The sequence below is a fragment of the Xiphophorus couchianus genome, chromosome 23 (genome assembly GCF_001444195.1).
Source record: "Xiphophorus couchianus chromosome 23, X_couchianus-1.0, whole genome shotgun sequence".
Classification (NCBI taxonomy): Eukaryota; Metazoa; Chordata; class Actinopteri; order Cyprinodontiformes; family Poeciliidae; genus Xiphophorus; species Xiphophorus couchianus.
Window position 1 is genome coordinate 5976063 of NC_040250.1, and position 20114 is coordinate 5996176.

Below are 20114 nucleotides of genomic sequence, written 5' to 3' on the forward strand. Positions count from 1 at the left end.
TGTAACTCTTTTTAGGTTACACAAAGTAAACTTTTTAAATTGAATTCATTCAGTCTTGTGGACAAGAATGTGAACAGGAGGTTCTGGAAAAGATTTAAAAAGTTCATCTGTAACAAGTAAGTAAAACAAAAAAATATATAAAATATAATATTGGTATATAACAATGATGTTAAAATCCTTTATTTTTTTGTGAGTTAACAGAAGGACATCAGATTGTACTTGATAATTGGGAAACAAAAGTTCTTTATTATTTAATTATACCCGAAGATTAAGAAATAACTCATTTTGATCCGTTTCAAACCCAAATTTAAACTTTGTTCTACATAAGAGAAAATTTAGCTAAGAAAAAAAATACACTCCAGGTCCACTTTTGTGTCTGCAGAGATTTAGCCATCATAACAATTAGGAGAAGCTGAGTTGACGCCTCGTTTTCTAGTCCTTCTGTTTCTCTCCAACCGGACACCCGCTGCGACAACATTCCCATCCCGTCCGGCTGATGTACCAGATAAACTCTGCCGCGTCTGCACATCCTTACAAATCCTTGACAGGATGCTGAGTATGCTTTGCTCACATGATGTAGCCAGCGCAGATGTCCCACTTTCTCCAAAAGACATTCATATTAGTGGTTTCCTATCTGCTTATAACACATAAACACCTAATGTCAGCGGAATATGTGTCCTTGTTTTAGTCTGCAACTAAGCCGATGGATCTCTGATTGTGTGGGTCCTCTCAGTGTTACCATCAAAACTGTTGGAAAGTAGACGTGTTGACATGGATTTATTTATGTTTTTATGCAGAAGTTGGCCTTGTTTGCAGCTAAAGAAGCACAGTTAATAAAACTAACAATGTACACCTCTAATCAATAATCATATAATCAATAATTACATAAATACACATTATTGTCAAGTAAATTAGTTATGTTTGCCTTGATGAGAGGGATTTTCAAAACAAATGGTAGAATAACTCAGTGTTTAGACTTTAACTTTAATTGGTCTCAGTTTTATTCCTTCTTAAGTTTGAGAGAGGACCGGGTGTTCTGACTGTCAATGCTACCTTGTCAGTTTTTCCTACCGCAGCACGGATAGATAGCTAAGTTTGTCAGTGTAAGTCTACGCTTCCAAAACTGCTAGAGTCACGTTTGAGTAAGCAGTATGTTACATAGCATCGATGAGTGCATGCGCATTACCGCAAGATAGGACGAATTCATGGGTATCACAGAAAGTTAGAACAGCTGTTTGAACACCTGTACAGAGTCAGCAGGTGGAGTAAGAGAAGTGGCCGGTTGGGCAGGTTTTTACCGTGGAAAATAACTTCCTGCTTTCTCTGGAAGAGGTCAGTTTGTCATAGGGAAAAAATCACATTTTTGCACAAGTTAAGCTGAAGGCAAACAGCTGACAGACAGTCAGGAAAAATGCACATTTATGTTACTTTATTTTCACGGCACGCCTCGGATTGGTTTTCCACGTGTAACGATGGAAATATCTGGAATGGAAAAAAAGCAGGCCTGAGGAGGTTGTGTTTTCTTTTCTACATCACCGTCTGCTTTTTGAGAATATATTGTGTAAATTCGGGGGCGTTTTAGTCCAAAATAGATGATCCATTTGATCTCAGAAGTCATACACGTGAACAATCGTAAATTTTCTCTTCTGATATAGCTCTCGACTTGCACAAATTGAACAACATATCAGCTCAGCGGCTGCATCTAAACCTAGTCATCCAATCTCAGAGGGTTCACTTTCATCTCAACACAGAAAGCGGCGTCAACGCCGACTTCTGTGGAGCGATAAACATCAAAAACAGAGTAAACAACATTCACATCAGCCCCGTTCTCCTGCATCCCCCAGGGATGGTTTAATATCCCTAGCTGCTTCGTCACTGATGAAGATGAAGCTGATCAACAGAGAGGCTCATTCTGACCATGTCAAGTTTAAAAATGAGAGGCGGCGAGGAGGAGCGCGAGATGTCTCTGAGCTCTGACGATATTTATAAAGGGCCAATCTTCCTGTTGCTACTGCTGGACACGAAGGTGAAAGCCGAGGTTGATAACGGATCAGAGGCACCGCTGGAATACTAACAGGACTGAGTAGATTACCACGGCTGCTGCTGCGCTTTTTCATCTGCCCCAAGCAGCTGCAGTAAAAGCAAGTAGGAGGAAACACCGACAGGCTGAAAGGTTTGTTGGCTGAAGGAGGCTGTAACTCTTAGAGGCTTAGACAGGAAGCCACACGGAAAACGAGGAGAGAGGAAGGAACCAAATAAGAAAAAAAGTTCCAGTAAAACCCTCTCTCCCAGGGGATCAAACCTTTTTTCAATCACTCCTGATTACATTATCACAAGAGAATTAGATTCCTTGGTCTCCCTCAATGGTCCTTGTTCATTTTAAAAAATTTAAAAACGGAAGTTTCCAATCAAACTTAACCAATTTAACCTCCTAGTACAACAACAGATCTGATCATATATTTTTTAGAAGTATGATAACCATTCTAAACTTTCTGACAAGTTTGCTGGATTTAAATAAAAAAAATTAACATCCAAATATACCACAGTAAAAAACAAGCAGACGTGGGAATAAAACAGGCAGGAAAAGTGAAAAACTGAACTTTAGGACCCAAAATGAAAAAGAAAACTGGAATAAATAAATATCTTATTAACACTGACATAAGATGTTCTTGCCCTGCGACAGACTGGCGACCTGTCCAGGGTGTACCCCGCCTCTCGCCCGGAACGTAGCTGGAGATGGGCACCAGCAACCCTCCCGACCCCATTAGGGACGAGGGTGAACAGAAAATGGATGGATGGATGGATAAGATGTTCTTGTGGTGTGTTACATACTTAAATGCATGGCAATGCACTTCATAATTATTTCCACAACTGCAGATTTTATAATCAAAGCTTCCAATTCAAATTAAAAACGCCATCAGGTGTTTGTGATGTTTTCCTGTTTCTGAACCCAGTTCAAAACAAAATGTGTAACTCCTATTCCTAGCATTTAAAACATCTTTCAGGAGTGCATGTCAGAGTTCAAGAATCATTGATAATGCAGAATGCTTTTAAAACAGCATTTATAAATTAGCAGTCCCCATACTTCAGATTTTATGATGTTTACATTTTTAATGGGATATTTATAACACAAAATATATCTAGAATACCCCAAATGCAGGCGCAATTACCCTGTTATGTTGCTATGTCAACTGGGTTGTAGTGCATACATTTTACAGGAACCATAATTGATCAAATAAACAAAAACTGGTCGCTGTGTGTGACAAATGCCAAAATAATATAATTTTTTCTGGTTTACATAAAACAGCCTCCTGATTTTGAGTAGTTTAAGCTGTGAGATACATGCTACAGTTTGACTGTTGGAGATTCTGAAATAATGAATAAGAGCGAAAGAATAAACAAAAATAAGACCAAGATAACCTTGAAAATATGATGGAGAAATATTTTACCATCAGCAGTCTATTAGATATTGCCGCAGAGAAACACATAAGTCCCAGAGTGCAGCTTAATGCCTTTTATGACTTGATGTAATTTCATTTGAGTTCTGCAGATAATTACAGACTGAAAATGTCCTCGGCCCAGCATAAAACAGTCCCACAATGCGATAAGCATTATGGAAGAATCAAGCCTGTGGAGGAATATGAAACCAAAAATGCAAAGAATGGAATTGGGCTGCTAGCTTTGTACGCCATTTTGGACAGGGCAGGGTGCCCTCGGTTCTGTAGCAGTGGGTTTCTCTATGTATTAGCTTGTTTGTCAGAAAATATAAAATTATCTGCTCAAGTCATAACTTCAGTTTTATTGGTTACGCTTGGAGTTTTTCAGTCTTGGTCAAATCAATTGAAATGTGGCAGAGACTTTATCATTTTGCTCCAAAAGCTAAAATGAAAAATTTTTAAGAGGGAAACATTTTTCTATCAGATTAAAGCTTATTAATATGTCAATACAATGCTAAAATTCGCATAAGGTACAAAATTGCTATTTTATGTTAAAACTTTATTATGTCTCCGCTGTTCAAGGACCATCTCGTTAAGAATTTGTAAAACTGTTAAGAATGAAAAGCACCTTCTTTAAATGTCATGTTTGCTGTCCTTAAGGCAAACATGACATCACTGCCAAAATTCACTTTTGTGGTAGTCAGTGTTAAGATGTTTGCTGTTCCATCATTTGCTCAATTATCAAAACATTTTATTTTTTTCTATACTGTGTTGTAACAGGTGTAATGCACCAGGTTTCACACTAATCCAGCTTATAATGTATGAGGAATAATCTAAAGTAGGTAGTGTTTTTGACACGATATACCAAAGTATTCAAAGTATTAATACAGCGATTAAGCTGATGTAAAGTTTTTGACCGACAACTTTATGGTCTAGGAGTTATTCGCAAAAACACATTGTCCTTCACAATAGCGCCTCCTAGGTATTGGGGGGTATGCATTTTTACACCTCAGTAACGGTTCGGTTTTCCTACCATACCAGCTTTGTTTTATTTTTTCCAGCGGCTCCCAGTTCTTTCACCCAGCATGTCGTAGCGGATAACAATAATAGCAAACTGTGCAAAGTTTTTACAATTAAAATCGCTGGGAATAGGCGAACAGTCATGCCTTGCATGGCATTCGCTCCCTCTGCAGGGTTAAAATCCTAATAAAAAACCATGACATAAATAAAAGGTTGAGATTTAACGTCCGAAGCACCAGGTACGTCCTCCACTGACCGTATGCTGTAGAGCACGTTGCCATTTTTAGAGATGCGTAGGAGCTTGTTGTCTGTAGTGACCTCATGAAAGTTGGCCCCCTTCTCATTGGCAAAGAACAAGTCAGGTTTCCAGATGGAGTCCAACATGGAGGGGTCGAGATCCAGCGAGTCGTCAGGATACTCGCTGTAAGCCAGCCTGGGGTCGTTCCACTGCTGCCTCAGGAAAATGTTCACTCTGTAGTCCTGCAAGCAAAAGGAAAAGATAATAGACATCAAATGGTTAAAGAGAGGGAGGAAAAACTGGTTTATGGGTAAGAAAAGCTGTAATTTATGAAAAACCGATCATCCACACATCCACACCCAAGGACAATTTAAAATAACTGCTCATGTTTGTGGATCTTCAAGGACTGGAGTACCCTGACAAAACTGGCAGCAAAAAGTGAAGAATGTGCAAATTAGATTTGAAGGCAGTACGTTCTTGCTGTAGGGCTACAACATTATCCACTTTGCTCTGATAATGGTTCTAATCCTGAAATGTTGATCCTTCCACCTTGAGTTAATCTGAGCTCTGGTTTGTGTTGTTTATCTTAAGCTGGAAAAACAGCTATTCTGTCAAATGCTGTTTTACAGTTTGCATAAAATGTAATTTTATTCATTATTTGCATAAACTATTTCTTAGCAAAACTACCTGTAGTAACTTATTCACATCTAAAGCATAGTTGGAATTATTTTTGGAAGTATGTGGTGATTTATCTTGTGATATTTGTGAAGTTGCTGCATTTAAAAGAAGGATCTAGAAAACAATATCTGTGAGGATGCAAGAAAAGTATCAGATGAAAGAAAGACAAAATGAGCATGAATGACACAACATGATATCCTCCCCTCTGCTACAAGAGCAACATTCTCAGAAGAAATTGATTTGGCAGAAAAATTTAATTATGCCAAAGCCGCAAAAGTTACAAAGCATACACCCTTGAAAAGAAGATTGTAAATGCATCCACAGGGAGATGTTCTCTATAAAACCAGAACAGGAGACAACAAGGGAAAAGGAGGGGAAAAACAGCTTCTTATAGGTCATTGCACTGCTGACTCAAGATGCCACAGCTCCACATGGAATACGGCATCGACAGAAACCAAACGTTGGAGCGACAGAGTGATGGGCAGGATTTCACGCCTGGATGAGAAGGCACTCATGGGTGTTCATCCATATATGTTTGATATTTCACTGATCACGGAGGTGTATCACTTTGGGCTGCAACAGGAATAGTTTCCTAATAAAATACATCATTACATGGCCATTTTATAAGCTTCCTTCCCTTCTGCTTCCTTCTTGATCTTAATTGATGAAACAACAACAGAAGTTGTGCATCTCTGCTTTGGTTAGAAAGCAGTTACGGGAGGCTGAACCAAAAATAAGGTTCCTGACAGAAATAGAGGCATACACAGCAGACAAGCAGATGGATGTGAGTCCTAGCAGTTGAAGGTCACAGAGCTGCTGCTTCTTTAGTCTTCCTAACACAGACAGGGAGATAGACTGTGACAACAAGTCGAGGGTTAGATGAATCAGAAAAAGAGTCTGGTTTCTTCTATGGTAGGGCGATGTATGTCAAGCAAAGTTTTTGATAAGATGATACATGTTTATGTTACTGAAGGAGTCGACTTTAAAAGTTAGGAATTATGGATGAAAGCACCTCCGGCTATTTCAGCTTGCACACATTTTTTTTTGTCATGCAAAAACTTTGTACACTTTTGTTCTGAGCAGTCTGAACTTTCTGTAATCTTACAAAGGGGTCTTGGTCAGTAGATTATAAAGGTACTGCACTGAAAATTGGCAGAAAGCAGCCAGAGTCCAAAGAAAAAGTCTGAAAGAACTTAAAAATTGACGAGGATCAGTTTAAAATATCACAATGAGGAAACAATAACGTTTTTACCCAAGCTACAGTATATGTACCTAATTTTACAACTAGCTGCCAGTATCCTATAACATTTGCTGCACTTCCGATCTATAAATATAAAGAAACTGCAAAAATGTTTTTAACAGAAAAACTTGAAAATTAGTCTAATAAATATATTTTACATCAGAAACATTTGCCATTATTGAAGTATGTTCAAGACAAATAGCATACTGTTGAGGTTGCATGATGTCCATTTAATTTTACTTTATTCCCAACATTAAAGAAGGGTTTCAACATTTTAACACTTAGAGTTTTTCTTAGTTTTTAACTGATGTTAAAAACATGTTTGATGTTTTTTGAGGACATCAAACTATAAAAAGTTTGTCAAGATCATCTTGAAGTGCTCAGAATTTTCAGTTGAACTTGCACCCCCCATCCTTTAGGTGGCAGTATGGCGAGTGGCCCAGTGGAGTCAAATAATATAGAATTGTCCACTATGTAATGACCACAATGCATTAAAAGTACATATTTCCTTTAGCCACTTTGTAATGGTTAGCTTTTTGCAAATTGAGATACATTTGTTCTAGTTCCCTCAATTACAAGGATCTAAATGATATTAAACTATTTAGAGCTCCAGACTGTGAAGTGACAGAGACGTTTATTCTGGAGAATCCCAGGACAAACAAGCGGCTCTGTTCTGGAAAGGCCTCTGGATCACCCAGAGGATCTGTGGTGGAGGGAGAGAAATGTTTGACTTTCCCCTCTGAATGGATCGATTTTTACATTTTCCTGCATGCAGAAATTTTAACTGCATTAGGCCTTTGATCAATGCACCAGCTGTTACTTCATGTTATTTTTTATTACTCCAACATTCAATTAAAGATTTGTTTGGAGGCTTAGAACCAGAGCTGGAATAGGATCGGACGTTTATAATGTCTGCAGTAAAGCACCTCTTTATCCTTTATGAGATTCACTTCGGCTGCTGCCTCAGAAGACATACGGTAAAGGTTTTTAGTTTGCATTTTATTTCCTTTCTTTGTCTCTTTGTTTTGTATGTGTGCAGGGCAGTCGATCCAGCTATAGCATATTAACTGTGGTTCCCTCAGAGCTTTATTGTATAACCCTCCATTCTTCATTCTCTGTTTCACAATAAGAGTCCAGGTCTCTTCTGTGTGGAATTGGCATTCAGTTTGCCCCTCGATCTCTCTAATTGTCAATTATTCTCCGAATATGGAGCCTGGCTGCTTGGGCTGTCATTAAGCTGTGTGGCGTAGCAGAAAAAAGCCATCGCAACGACTAGGTACGGCCACGCCAGCAGCCCCAGCAGGTGGCATTTCAAGAAGCAATCAGCCGCTGAGCTGAACATGTGTGCGCCGCAACAGCCTCGGCCAGGCTCCTTCTCTGTTTATCACTGTTTATTACACCAAATATCTCACATGAAACAAATGAGCTCGACCTTTTCTGAATGAGTCACCTTTTTTTCTGCTTGAGAAAGTGGCAAATAACCTAAGACACTGCAGAGATGAGGAGTGTGTGCTGATGGAGGGAAGAACGAAGGAGAGCTGTGGGCTTATTTCAGCGTCATCAGTCACTAAGATGCCTGCAGTTTGATTTCAGCTCAGGAAAAAATAGCTAGGTAGAAATGGCAGCAATAGAGTCAAAAAAATATTCTTAGTCTTCAAAGAAACTAGAAAAACACAGAACCTTGCTACAGAATTCATAGTTTTTGAACTTTTTCACATTTTGTTATGTTACAACCACAAAATTTTGTATGTTTTATTGGAATGTCACTGTATGTGTTCGGTCAACAAAAAGAAGGGAAGTAATACCACATATGGTAAATCACAGAATCTTGCTAAGTATTTTTTGTCACGTTTCTAGTGCAAATATATTAGTACACTTGAAATACACAGAACTAGTAACTTTTCAGCTCGATAGAGCAGCTTTGGCAGCATCAGTGACTAAGTGACTAAATTTGCAGATCCGACCTGCATTATTTTTCAGAAAATAACTGTATCAAGTCTATGCTGGAAAAGTATGCTGCTGTACTTTTCCATACAATGAAATCTCTATTCTCACCCGCTGGTCAACACATTGCACATATTCGGCTCTGTATGGAGCCTCATAGATCAGAGGCCTGTCATGGCTGCAGATGGATGAACAGTAAACACGTTGGGTAGAAGTCAGGAAACGAATGGCGCTCCACTCCAAAATTCAAATGAGCAAAAAGTAATTTGGCATTCTAATGAGGGGAAGGTAATATTAGTGAAAAATGGCTGATTTCATGCTGGAGTTTGGCTTTAGACAGAGCTGGTGACTCATTTGAGTAATCGGGTTATTAAAAATGTTATTGACACTGAGGCAGATCTGTATTAAACCCGTCCATCTAAGGATGTGACATAAGGCCATTGGACTGTTAAAATACATAGTAAAATTATCCCCCATTGGAATGTTGCTGCGGAGCCATTAGCAGAGGAATTGCTGTACTTACACAATACCAAACTCATTTCAGCTTGCATTAAACTCAGGCAGTAAACCACGCATGAAGGACTACAATCCTCCTCTTCTTCTTTTCCGTGTACTTCCTTTGACAACAACAACAACTGCAGAAAAATCTGCAGCCATATTCTAATTCCACGCCTGTCATAACATCCTGCCGGCTTCCTGGAGTCTGCTCAGGTAGGAAGAGGAGGATATGGAGCTTCGCACATTATGGTAGCACATCTGCTCAGGTACGACAGCGAGGCAGAAATATGCCTTTTTTTACTGTTTGGCCTCAGATGGAACCACAATTTTGCCGGCAGCACAGTTGGATGTCAAGTAAATTTACAGAGGGATCTGGAGAGCAAACTTCTCTCTGGATCATTATGGGATTTTAATAAATGAGAAGCCTGATCGTTCAGTAAACACTGACACAGTTAACCTAGACTGACCTGAAGGCAAGGGCGTAGGTTTGGTCTAAGTTTTGGTGGGACCTTACAACTTACTGACCCCCCCCCCGAGGTAGCGAAATAACTTCTAATGTCTGTCATCCTTTTCTTTTTTGGTGGCGACATGGTCTCGGAGACTCATAATAAATGTCAAACTCAGAAGGAGACGCGTTCACTTTCAGCAGCATGGACCAAGCTTCCGTTCCTGCAGCTAATCAAAGAACGTAGATCCACGTCCTGTGAGCCAATGGCGGGTTGTCATAGTTCAGAACAGCGAATTTTAAAATTAATGCTACCACTGCGTAGTATATTGAAATATTAAACTAATCAATGTAGATTTTCGTTTATTTATTTTGTTTTTGTTAAAAAATACATGTTTTTTTTTTTTAAATTAATATGGCAAAAATTGGTCGGGACTATTTTATATCCCTTGAATATTGGTCGTGACATGTCACGACCGTCCATACCCAAACCTACGCCCAGGCCTGAAGGTAATAATCTCTTAATGAAATCATCAGTTTGGGTTTAATGTTTGTGACAACAAAGCTACCATTATCCAAGTTCATGATTTAATTAATTTAATTGTATGATTTATAGTTTGTAGATTATTTGCAGATTTAGGTGTTTTTCATGTTAAGATATTTTAATAGTCTCTAAAAAAACATATAAAATGTTCTTGTTTTTGCAGATATACAAGAAAAGAAAACATAATATAGCTAATATTTTTGCTTAAAGTTTTATAATCGTTTGAATACAGATATTTAATTTTTTTGTTTTATTTTTTATCAATTAATAAAAGCAAATACAAATCTGTAAAGATTTAAATAAGAAATAGATATAAGTAACATATAAAAACATTTATTTCCATATACTTGCTTGGAACAGTTATAAGTCTTATTCCATGTTAAAATTTAATATTTGCAAAAAATATAAGGCTGATTTTTAATAAAATATAGTGTAAAGCTACTTACTTTTGAGAAGGTAGACAGCATTTAAAAGTATTTGCTCAGTAATAGCTTTAACATTATAGTTATGCTAAATATATTTTAAAGTTCGGACTTCAAACATGTCTTATTTTTAATGCCCCAGTAAATTAGTCCTAAAAGTAAATTTTTTGATGAATTCAAACAATTATTGGTTTAATGTGAGCTTTGCATTAAATTTTACTTCAACATTTTCATAATTTTACAGTATTTCCAAAATTTTTTGTTTTACTATGTCCAAGTCTTTTTTTCTTTTCGTAAATTAAACACACAGGGATGTTTGATGTTCTCCACACAAAGAGACGTAACACACACATGATGTTTGAATGGGGAGAAGAAAGCAGAGAAGCAGAAGAGGTGGATGAAGAAGGATGAGACAGAGTGACGAAGCAGTGGGAGTGCTGAAGCACAAATGAAGCTGTGTTGCGTCGGTACTTCAGCAAGCACTGCGCCATTCTACTAAATCCATCGATCACTGTTCTTCAGCGGCAGCGCCGCCGTGTGTGTGTCCTTTATCTATGAGAGGACCAATGTTAAGAGGACAGTTTTTACACAGCAGTTTATACATAAACTGGCCTTCAGCTTCAGGCCAAACTCAGGTTTAGTGTGGGAATTTAGAAAGATGATCAAAGGTGATATGTTATCATTTTAAAAGCCAGTCTTCAGTTTGCTTTGTTTTTATCTGCTTAACTATTTGCCGACACTAATGAGCTACATGTGTCATATCTTCCATGATCAAATCAATGCTTCCAAAAACCCTTCCTGTCTCTCTTTAGCTTTTGTGTGTGTTTAGGGCTCTGATATATTTAAAATTTCCTAAAACGCAGAAATTCAAGAATGCATATTTAAGCAATTCAACTTGCAAAAAGTGCTTTTTGAACAGGTGTTAAGGGAAAGAAAGAGCCTGCATTGCCAGTGGTTCAGTGGTTGACAGCCAGTCAGAACAGCTAACAAGCAGATTACTTTTAAATGGACAGATATCAGATATTATCACTCAGTTCTTACTTCAAACTGAATAGTAGATTGAGATTACAATTGTTGCTTGTGATGTACAATTATGACTATAAATAATTTCAGCATTTAAAAGGCTTTTATAGATTTTTAACCTCATTTCTTAAAGATGGCTGCTAACTTTTAATATGAGACAAGATCTGAAGGTATACTTAAAAGAACACATGGTAAAATGCTGCTGATTTCTGTATCAAAAGCTTTTTTTCAAATGAATTCTGTTCTGCTGTTGCTTGTCCTTTCATTTGTGCAATCCTTCATCTCTGTTGCTCCAGATTTTCTAGCAATATCAAGAAACTACTCAAATGCAACATATAATAGTATATATACATACTATTCCATGTGATATGCATTAAAACTCTGCTTTACAACAATATTTCTAGACATTTATTTTACTTACTTTTTTATATTTATTGTACCTGCCTAATATCCATCTTTCTGACTAAGATCAGCAAAAGGCATGAGGACTTTGCTGATGATAGGAGAGAACATGACAAAAGCCTGTGTAATTCCTAATCTTACTGTCAGACCAACTGTCAAAAGGATTCATGTTTTATTAATATGTGACTATTTGAATGCAGACTGTTATGAACCTATCTCAATATTTACACAATTACATTAAACATACCTGCATAGGAATGGGTCTTGTCTGCATAGAGCCTCAAATTGACATCTGTTGCAATTTGGCACAATGTGTATAAGCTAAATTAAATTGAATTAAATTTTAAAGAGATTCTTTGAATATTTCTGTGCATTTGCACATTGTTAATCCAACCTGACAGAGCTAGAACCCCAAAATTTATGTGCACGGAGAAGGAGTTGTCACGACCTCAGAATCCCTGCAGAGGGTTTATTCAGCTGAAAGATTTACTGCTTTCATCGGAAAAATGTAGAAATTTCTCAGGGTTCAGACGGGTGACAGTGGCATGTATTTGCAAACCAACACACACAGCATATCTGCTCTGAGCCTTGTTGCTCAGTGAACGTTGATGCTTCTGTTATATTTATACTAATGGATTTCCTGTGTAATGAACTGGTGTAAATTTTCCCTTCATTGCTTGTAAAAAGACACGCCAGCTCTGCAGTCGCTGCGTTGTTATGCTAATGGTGGCGGCAGTGATGCGCTCGTTCAAATGAAATGAAATGTGGGCCCAGTGAGGCGAGGAAACATCCAAACACTGAGAGGTCAGAAGGCTTTTAATTTTTCAAAATGTTGTGAAAATGCAACTTCGGATGCCTGAATATCAACACAGCCTTCATTTTAATTAACTTCATTTTTCAAGTGAAAATTACCAGAGCTGAGATGAGGCTCTGGTGAAATGTGACTGTCTCCATTACGGGCCTAAGCATCCAAATCCACACACAGACACCAGTGACAAGTTTGAAATTTTTTGCTTTAAGGCTGTGTTGCTAAGTGGAAGTGATAATGAATAAGCTTACCATTGTTGTTTCAGCAATGGAGCCAAAACTGTTGATAAAAATGTTGCAGGTTACGTTGACAGGGGGACCTGCAGAAATGACACAGAGTGAAAAAGAAAATAAGAAGTGAGACTAAATGCAGGTTTATATGTATCGGTTGATTGTTTTTATCTACACAAATGTTCATTTGGAGAATAATCATTGAATAAGCCATTAAGATGGCTTTGCTTTGGTCTTTATTAGGTATCATTTATACTGATGATCATAAGAAAACCAGGAGGTTCAGTTCAGCACAGTTTATTCTTCTCCCACATTTTAATGTACTAAATGTCCTGAGTTGACATGTAACAATTTTGGAAATGGTTTTAAAACGTGAGTGTATTGTTCTGACTGAAATGAAAGGAAAAGTACCTAAATAATGACTTAGTCATGAAACATTTGATTGTTTTAAAGTGAACCACAGTGCCTCAAAAAGTTTTACCAAAAACTAAACAAGAGGTTAGAAGTAAGTGAAGATTGAAGTTTGACTCAAAACAGAAAAAGTAACACATTTCTTCAAGATCATAAAACAAGAATACTTAACATTTTGTTGTGTATGTCTTCAAACAGATAAACATGATTCAGTTAATCAGTTTCAATTGATTAGAAAAGTTGATTGCAATATTTCCTGTACTTTAAAAAAAACTCTCACACATTTGTTATCCTACTAGATTATTTTCAGAAACAACCTCTGTTGCTGCAGTACTGAAAGCATACAAGCGACACAGACCAAAAATCTCAGAGGAACATTTCTGACACCTTGCTTAAATGCAAATAGAGGTAGATAGTAGCCAGGTATACCTAATAAAATGGCCTGTAAGTGTACACGTGTATTTTATTAATTCATTTCATTTGCTTTTTTCTTTTTTAGGCACAGCAAATTTCATTCTCTTCAGTGCATGTTTGGCTTCTGGTGTTGAGGTGTGAAGATGTCTCTTTAAGAGAAACGTTCATGTGTGATCATAAACGGAGACAGCATCAATGATAAAAGCGGAGTTCAGTTGACAACAGACTGCAGGAAGTAAACAAAGCTAAAGTAGCTGTCTGACATTATAAGAACAGACTCAAATAATGGCTGAATGAACAAGTCAAAACCTCCAAACAAAAGACGAGTGCTGTTGTTTTATTACAAGACAGTTGGTATGAATCTCAGGGTTCTTTCTATTACTCTACATGACCGCTTATGTCTGATTTTATTTCCGTTTTGAACCATCAGGGTTATAATCCATTCCCCGTTTCTTACCAAATGTGTTTGATTCCAGGTTTTTTGTCAGCAATCAGCAAAACAAACATGGTACAGTCTGCTGGGTTATTGAATACTTAAAGTTTAGAAATAAATGTACAAAGGGTTTTTTTTAAGGGTAGAATGTTCAATTTGTACCATTAACAACCCCTATTTTCTTCTATTTTGCCTAACTGGGACTTGAATGTTTCTCTACTCTTTTACTCTGTGCTATTTCTTTCTAGACTGACAGCGAGCTTCTCTTTTAACGTTGGAAAAGATAACAAAATAAGATGTAAATACAATCAACATGACTGTAGAGGTGTAAATTCATCTATGCAAAAATCTAAAATAAGGAAAATCTGTTGCAGTTAGTTACTTTCAAAGTGAAGGAATACACAGAAATCAGATTGAACAAATAGTTACAGCTTGCAACTACAGCTCTAATGTGCACATCTGTTCCAAAAAGTTTTCCAGATTGCTTTAGTGGTTCCTGTAGTTTTAAACATTGATAATTTGGTGCCATTAAAGCTTTGTTAATTTTTCCCTTAAAAATGGTGATTTGCTTTCTTGCTGACAAGAAACAATTCCAGCTACCATCTGGTTGAAGAGGAGCTACATTGTTGCTGTGTATGCTTGGTACGAGGCAGCATCTCAGTCTCCTGAGAAGTATACCTCTGCATCTATGTGATATGGTTGCATTGTTTCAGAAGTCTTTGGGTTTTACTATATAACATGTCAGCATGTCTGGAAAATGACTTTGCTTTAAGTGGCACTTTCACAGATCTGAAAAGAGAAAACAGTTTAGAAAGCTATGTTGAAAAAGCCACAAAAGTTTTATTGCAAAACAACATTACCAACCTAAATTGTTAGCATATACCCAGACTATATGTGCATAAAATCCTGACCATGCACCATTCTCATAAAAGAATACTTTTTTAATCTATTAATGAGACATTGAGTACTTTTTAAATCAAAAGTGAAGTATAACAGTCTATTCAGCTGACATAATGTATCTAACTGTGAGTAGCAAGGAGAGATACAACTTTGGCAGCTTGTGTTGGGTAAATTGTATTATTAGTAATTATCAAATATTTGTTGTATCATGTAGCCTTGTAGTTACATTTAGATAATGTTTCTGTGTGTTAAATAACTTTGATTTCTTCCTGAGACTTCCCTGGGAAATAGGGGTGACAGCTACTCTCAGTAGCTGCCCTGCAGGACTTCCTACAAGACAGAGGTGTTAGTTGCTCCCAGCAGAGTTTTACAGTCCTGCAATAAACTCTGCTCTGTGCTACAAAGCCGTTGCTTTGAAGCTATACAACGTGTCCTATTCGACGCCGTGCCTGGAGCAAGAAGGATTTAGATTGTAGATAACATGTGTTTAGTTTAGTGATTGTCTTTTAGCACTGCAACTAAAATGCTTTGACCCCACCCCATAGAGTTGCAGTGCTCAGTGTGAGAGGGTTCCTAAGAGCAATAAAAGAGAGGAACAGACAGATGTGTTTCAGAGCGGTTGGAGATTTGTAACTGAAAGCACATCTCTGTCTGCTCTCCTCGCGAGAAACAAAGAATCTAACTCTCTTGTCTTTCCTGTGTTTGTTTAATAGGTATTTAGACCTGACAGCTTGTCTTCACATTAATGTGCTTTATATTTATTTTATACCTTGTGAGGTAAAAATGTGGCTTTGCATGACAAAATTTAATGTTTAATGAGTGAACAGGCTTCATCACTGTCATCCTCTGATACATGATGATGTAACTTAAGGTCAGACTATGCCTCTTGCAAACACACACCCACACACACACTTGCAAAACATGAACACAGAGTTTGTGTTTAACATCCCTGACTCAACGCGATGTCTAATTCTACTTGCTGGGGGCTGGCTGCGAATGAAGGAAGGGGTCTGGATTATTTTGATGGCCAATTACTCTTCCTGTCACAGTCAGTCGAACGCTCGAGGCCAAGAGGGGGAAATATCATGTCAGAGTCATTCACAGACATACACGCCCACCCACACAGACGGAAACACAACTGTGGTTAAGGCATGGAGTAGGTTTTAGAAGTATGGTTAAAAGAGGAAATAAATCATTAAAGTTTGCCTGAGGCAGTCATTCTTCATGTGAGTTATATGTACAGCATCCAATTAGAAAGCAGATATTACTTACATGATAGTGAGATGGTATAATGATAAAGTTACAGAGATGAATTGAAACAAGATGACATGAAACTCACAGAGTTCGTTTCAAGTTGTGCAACAGAAACTTGTTGAGCAAAATGTTTACACAACACAAATCTGACTGAATGTAATTAAAGTAAGTAGGTAGAAAATATGAACAAAATGACTATTGTTTATTGAATTATCTTAAACTGCTCTTTATATATTAGGAAGAAACCAAATTCAAAATGAACAGTTCAAAATGCAGCTATTTTTAAGTAAAGGTGATTACACAAAAAAGATATTTTGAAACTGACTCAAGCATTAAGAACAGAAAGCATTTGGCTTGAAATTGATTGTGAACTAATTTAATTTGTAGAGCAAATGCATCTTTGCATTGCATATTTGTACATTTTTTTCTACTTCTTTTTCCACATATCCAAAATTACAACAATATCAGCTGTGAATTACAGATTATACAAACTTTGTTTCTGACAGAAAATCAGCCCTTTTCCCTCCGATGAGATTTCAACCACCCCACAAATCTGACCGACTGAAAGGAGAAACAGGCTGGGAGTAATCACACTTCAAGACAAATGGACTTCAGGTAAATAACATCCCCTGCTGTGGCACCTGACTGTATCTGTCTGATGTATGAAGCCTGCACCAACCCGATGAGTAAAAACTCTGATATGTCTGTGAGTTTATCCATAAAACCACCTGGTATTACATTATCAGAGTGTTTTCTCTCAGATGGGCTCTGCAGGCCTAACTCAAGTCCCTCGCACCCTGGCTTTGTTCAAAATTCCTTCATCAAGGTCCTTTCACTGTGTGGCAGGACGGAGGTGAGTAGAGCGATGTCATAATTTGTCTTTCCTTGACATTTCTTGAAGTGTATGATGCAAAAAACTACAACAAGAGATGAGGGGAAGCTTAAAACCCACCTTCTTATTTTCTGCCACAGCAGTTCATTTAATACCCATCAAGTAAAGGGCAGAAGGAGAGAGATTCACTCTGTTTTATAGCTTTTTCAATAAAACAGAAGATGGGATGCAGCAGAAATAGACAGAAAGAGAGCAGACACAGCTCATTAACTGTCATGGAGGACAGGCTGGCAGTGAGTCACAGGCTTCTGTAGCTCTGCTCTTATGTTAGCCTCAGCGTGTATGAGCTCACAAACACGTCTGTGCTTCCATGATCCTTTATTACATAACGCCCGGTTTGCAGCTTGAATGAAACACAGATTTCATTCACTTGGATTTGCACACTAAGTTTATGTTTTTTCATATGTGTCACAAATGATAATGCAGAGAAAACTTGCGTGCTGAGTTTGATGCATTTTTGTGGGATAAAAATATTTGTGGTTTAAAAAAGTCTGATGACATAGTTCCAAAATTTGCAACAACTTTCCTTGTAAATCTGTAAATTGTAAGTTGCTTAGATTACTTTTGTGTCGTAAAAAACCCTACATTTTCATACAGGGTCAAACAACTCATTAAACTCATATTAGAGTGAACAAAAACAGAACACTCATTTTCTGAACACATCAGTGTAAGAATAGTTATTACATCGTTTTCACTTTTATACTTAGCCAACACTATTTTAAAGCACAGACTTTGTGCAAATACCTTTAAATAATATGTAATGTTTTTAGTTCGATAGTGAAATACTTAGTTAACCAGCTAAATATTTAGTTTGACAATTAAACATTTATCTTCAAACTAAATATTTGGTTAACAAGTGAAATATTTAAGTTGAAGCTACATATTTAGTTAAGCCAAATAAATAGGTCAGAGGGAAATGAATGAAAATTTACTTGCTGGTAACTGGAAGTGAACTACCAAAATTAAAAGCTGGGTCTTTTTAAACTCCAGCTTTTGAATAGTTTCATGTCACATCTTTATCACTGTTTTCTCTCCTTATTTTTTGTACTACACTGAATATTAAAATAAAGAATAAACCATTATAAATGCATACTAGCTAAATACTTGGTAATTTTGTAGCTGGCTCAGAATTAAATATATTCTTTAGTTGGTAAAGAAAATATTTAGCTTCCAAATTAAATATTTAGTTTGGAACTACAAAATTTACAATTGATTGGAAAACATGGTGAAAATATAACTGAGAAAAGAACACCCACTTTTTCCCTCTTTTGACAAGCTAAATAACTCAAACTATTGCTGCTAATCTTTGACTGGGTAATTTTACAAACGCCTCCCCATAAGATTTGATTCTAGTGCAATGATTCAGTACGACTAGAAATATATAAACATAGACTTAATCTGTTTACCATTTACAAAATGACTCATAGGAATAAACAGTGTTATTTAATTAACTAAGTTGAAGCCACAGATGGAAAATGTGTGATATAAATCTTTACATATGCATATTATATGTTTAACTTTACAATCGAATAGATTTTTTTATATTGAAATCTCCATTGATGTTTTTAATTGCTCCCCTAAAGTTGTGGGTCTTTTATTGCAAAAAAAACTCATAAAACAAAATTAAGATAAGCAAAGAAGCACCTGAATTTCTGGGAATAACAAATGTCACTGGTAGCTTAAATTAGCTTTTGCAAGCCTGAAAAATACCAACTCTGTGCGTTAGATAAAAAGCTCAATCTCTCATGGAATTTCATTCGTTCACTCTTGCGGAGAATCATTATCCCAGGCTCAGCGCACACCAATTGTGCATTTGGGGGAAAGTGAAGCTTGACAGACCTGCCATACTAATTTAATGTTGCTAAGTTATGATTGGACAGTCACTGTCTGGGGAGTGGAGTTTAACTAAGAGTAAAACCACCATGCGTGTTTGCATCCAGTTAGTGGAGGGACAAAAATATTGGCATCTTTTTGACTTTTTGTATAAAACCACAAAAGGTCCTACTGGGTTTTACTTTGTAACTACAAGTACTTGTAACTAACGGTCAACAGACATTCTTGTTTGAAAGTAAAGACCTATTGCATGTACTGTGAGCACATAATACTTAAACAATTAGAAGTTTTCATAACCATTGAACTTTTTTATGCTTTTTCACATTTTTACCAAAAAATTTTAATGTTTTAAGAGGGAATTTATGTGATAGATAAAACATAAATAGTCCATAACTGCAATTTGTAATAGGTAAATACAATCTACCTGCAAGAGAGAATCTACTGAGTCATGAACTCTCAGCTTTTTGGGGGAGTTTTCTGAGAGAAAATAAAATTAGTCTTTCTTCCTTCGACTTCATCATTGTGCACTGGTTTGTGTTAGTTCATTAAGTTTGGTGGTAGTGAAGTGACAAAATCTTTAAAAATTTCTAGGGGCATGAATACTTTTCAGTGTGAGAGGATCACACAGGCTCCATCAATAAGCAGATTCACATAATAAAGAGACACACATTCTGTAAACACATACAGATGTGGAGATGCCCTGAGGCATACAGTAAACACACTGTTTCATGCACATCCGGGCTTTTTACATGCCTCATTACTTTTTCACCTTCTGCAGCTGATATGATATAGCCTGTTACACACACATTTATGCATTTCTTTACTTCAATCCAACAAATATAAAATCCACCATCTAAGGCTTTTCAAGAACATTCAACCAAATCGAAACAAAAGTAGTTGTGTGGTTCTTAACATCAAACGTCACAAATAAATGTATCTGATCAATGTGAGGTGAACAGGTCTCAGGCTTTTTTAAATCAAATGTCCTGTAACTAACACACTCACGCACACACACGCACACACACACACAATGGGCAGAACAATCAAA

General features: G+C 36.9%; 1 protein-coding gene across 4 annotated transcripts in view; it reads right to left on the minus strand.

Moving 5' to 3' along the window:
- Window positions 1-20114, minus strand: part of glra1 (glycine receptor, alpha 1) — a 141765-nt gene that overhangs the window by 36225 nt on the left and 85426 nt on the right. For all 4 annotated transcript variants that reach the window (XM_028009292.1, XM_028009291.1, XM_028009290.1 and 1 more), the window contains 2 exons: window positions 12951-13018; window positions 4714-4937 (listed from right to left, as the gene is read on the minus strand). In XM_028009292.1, the coding sequence (XP_027865093.1) occupies window positions 4714-4937; window positions 12951-13018 (292 nt within the window). The remainder of the gene's footprint in view (window positions 1-4713; window positions 4938-12950; window positions 13019-20114) is intronic.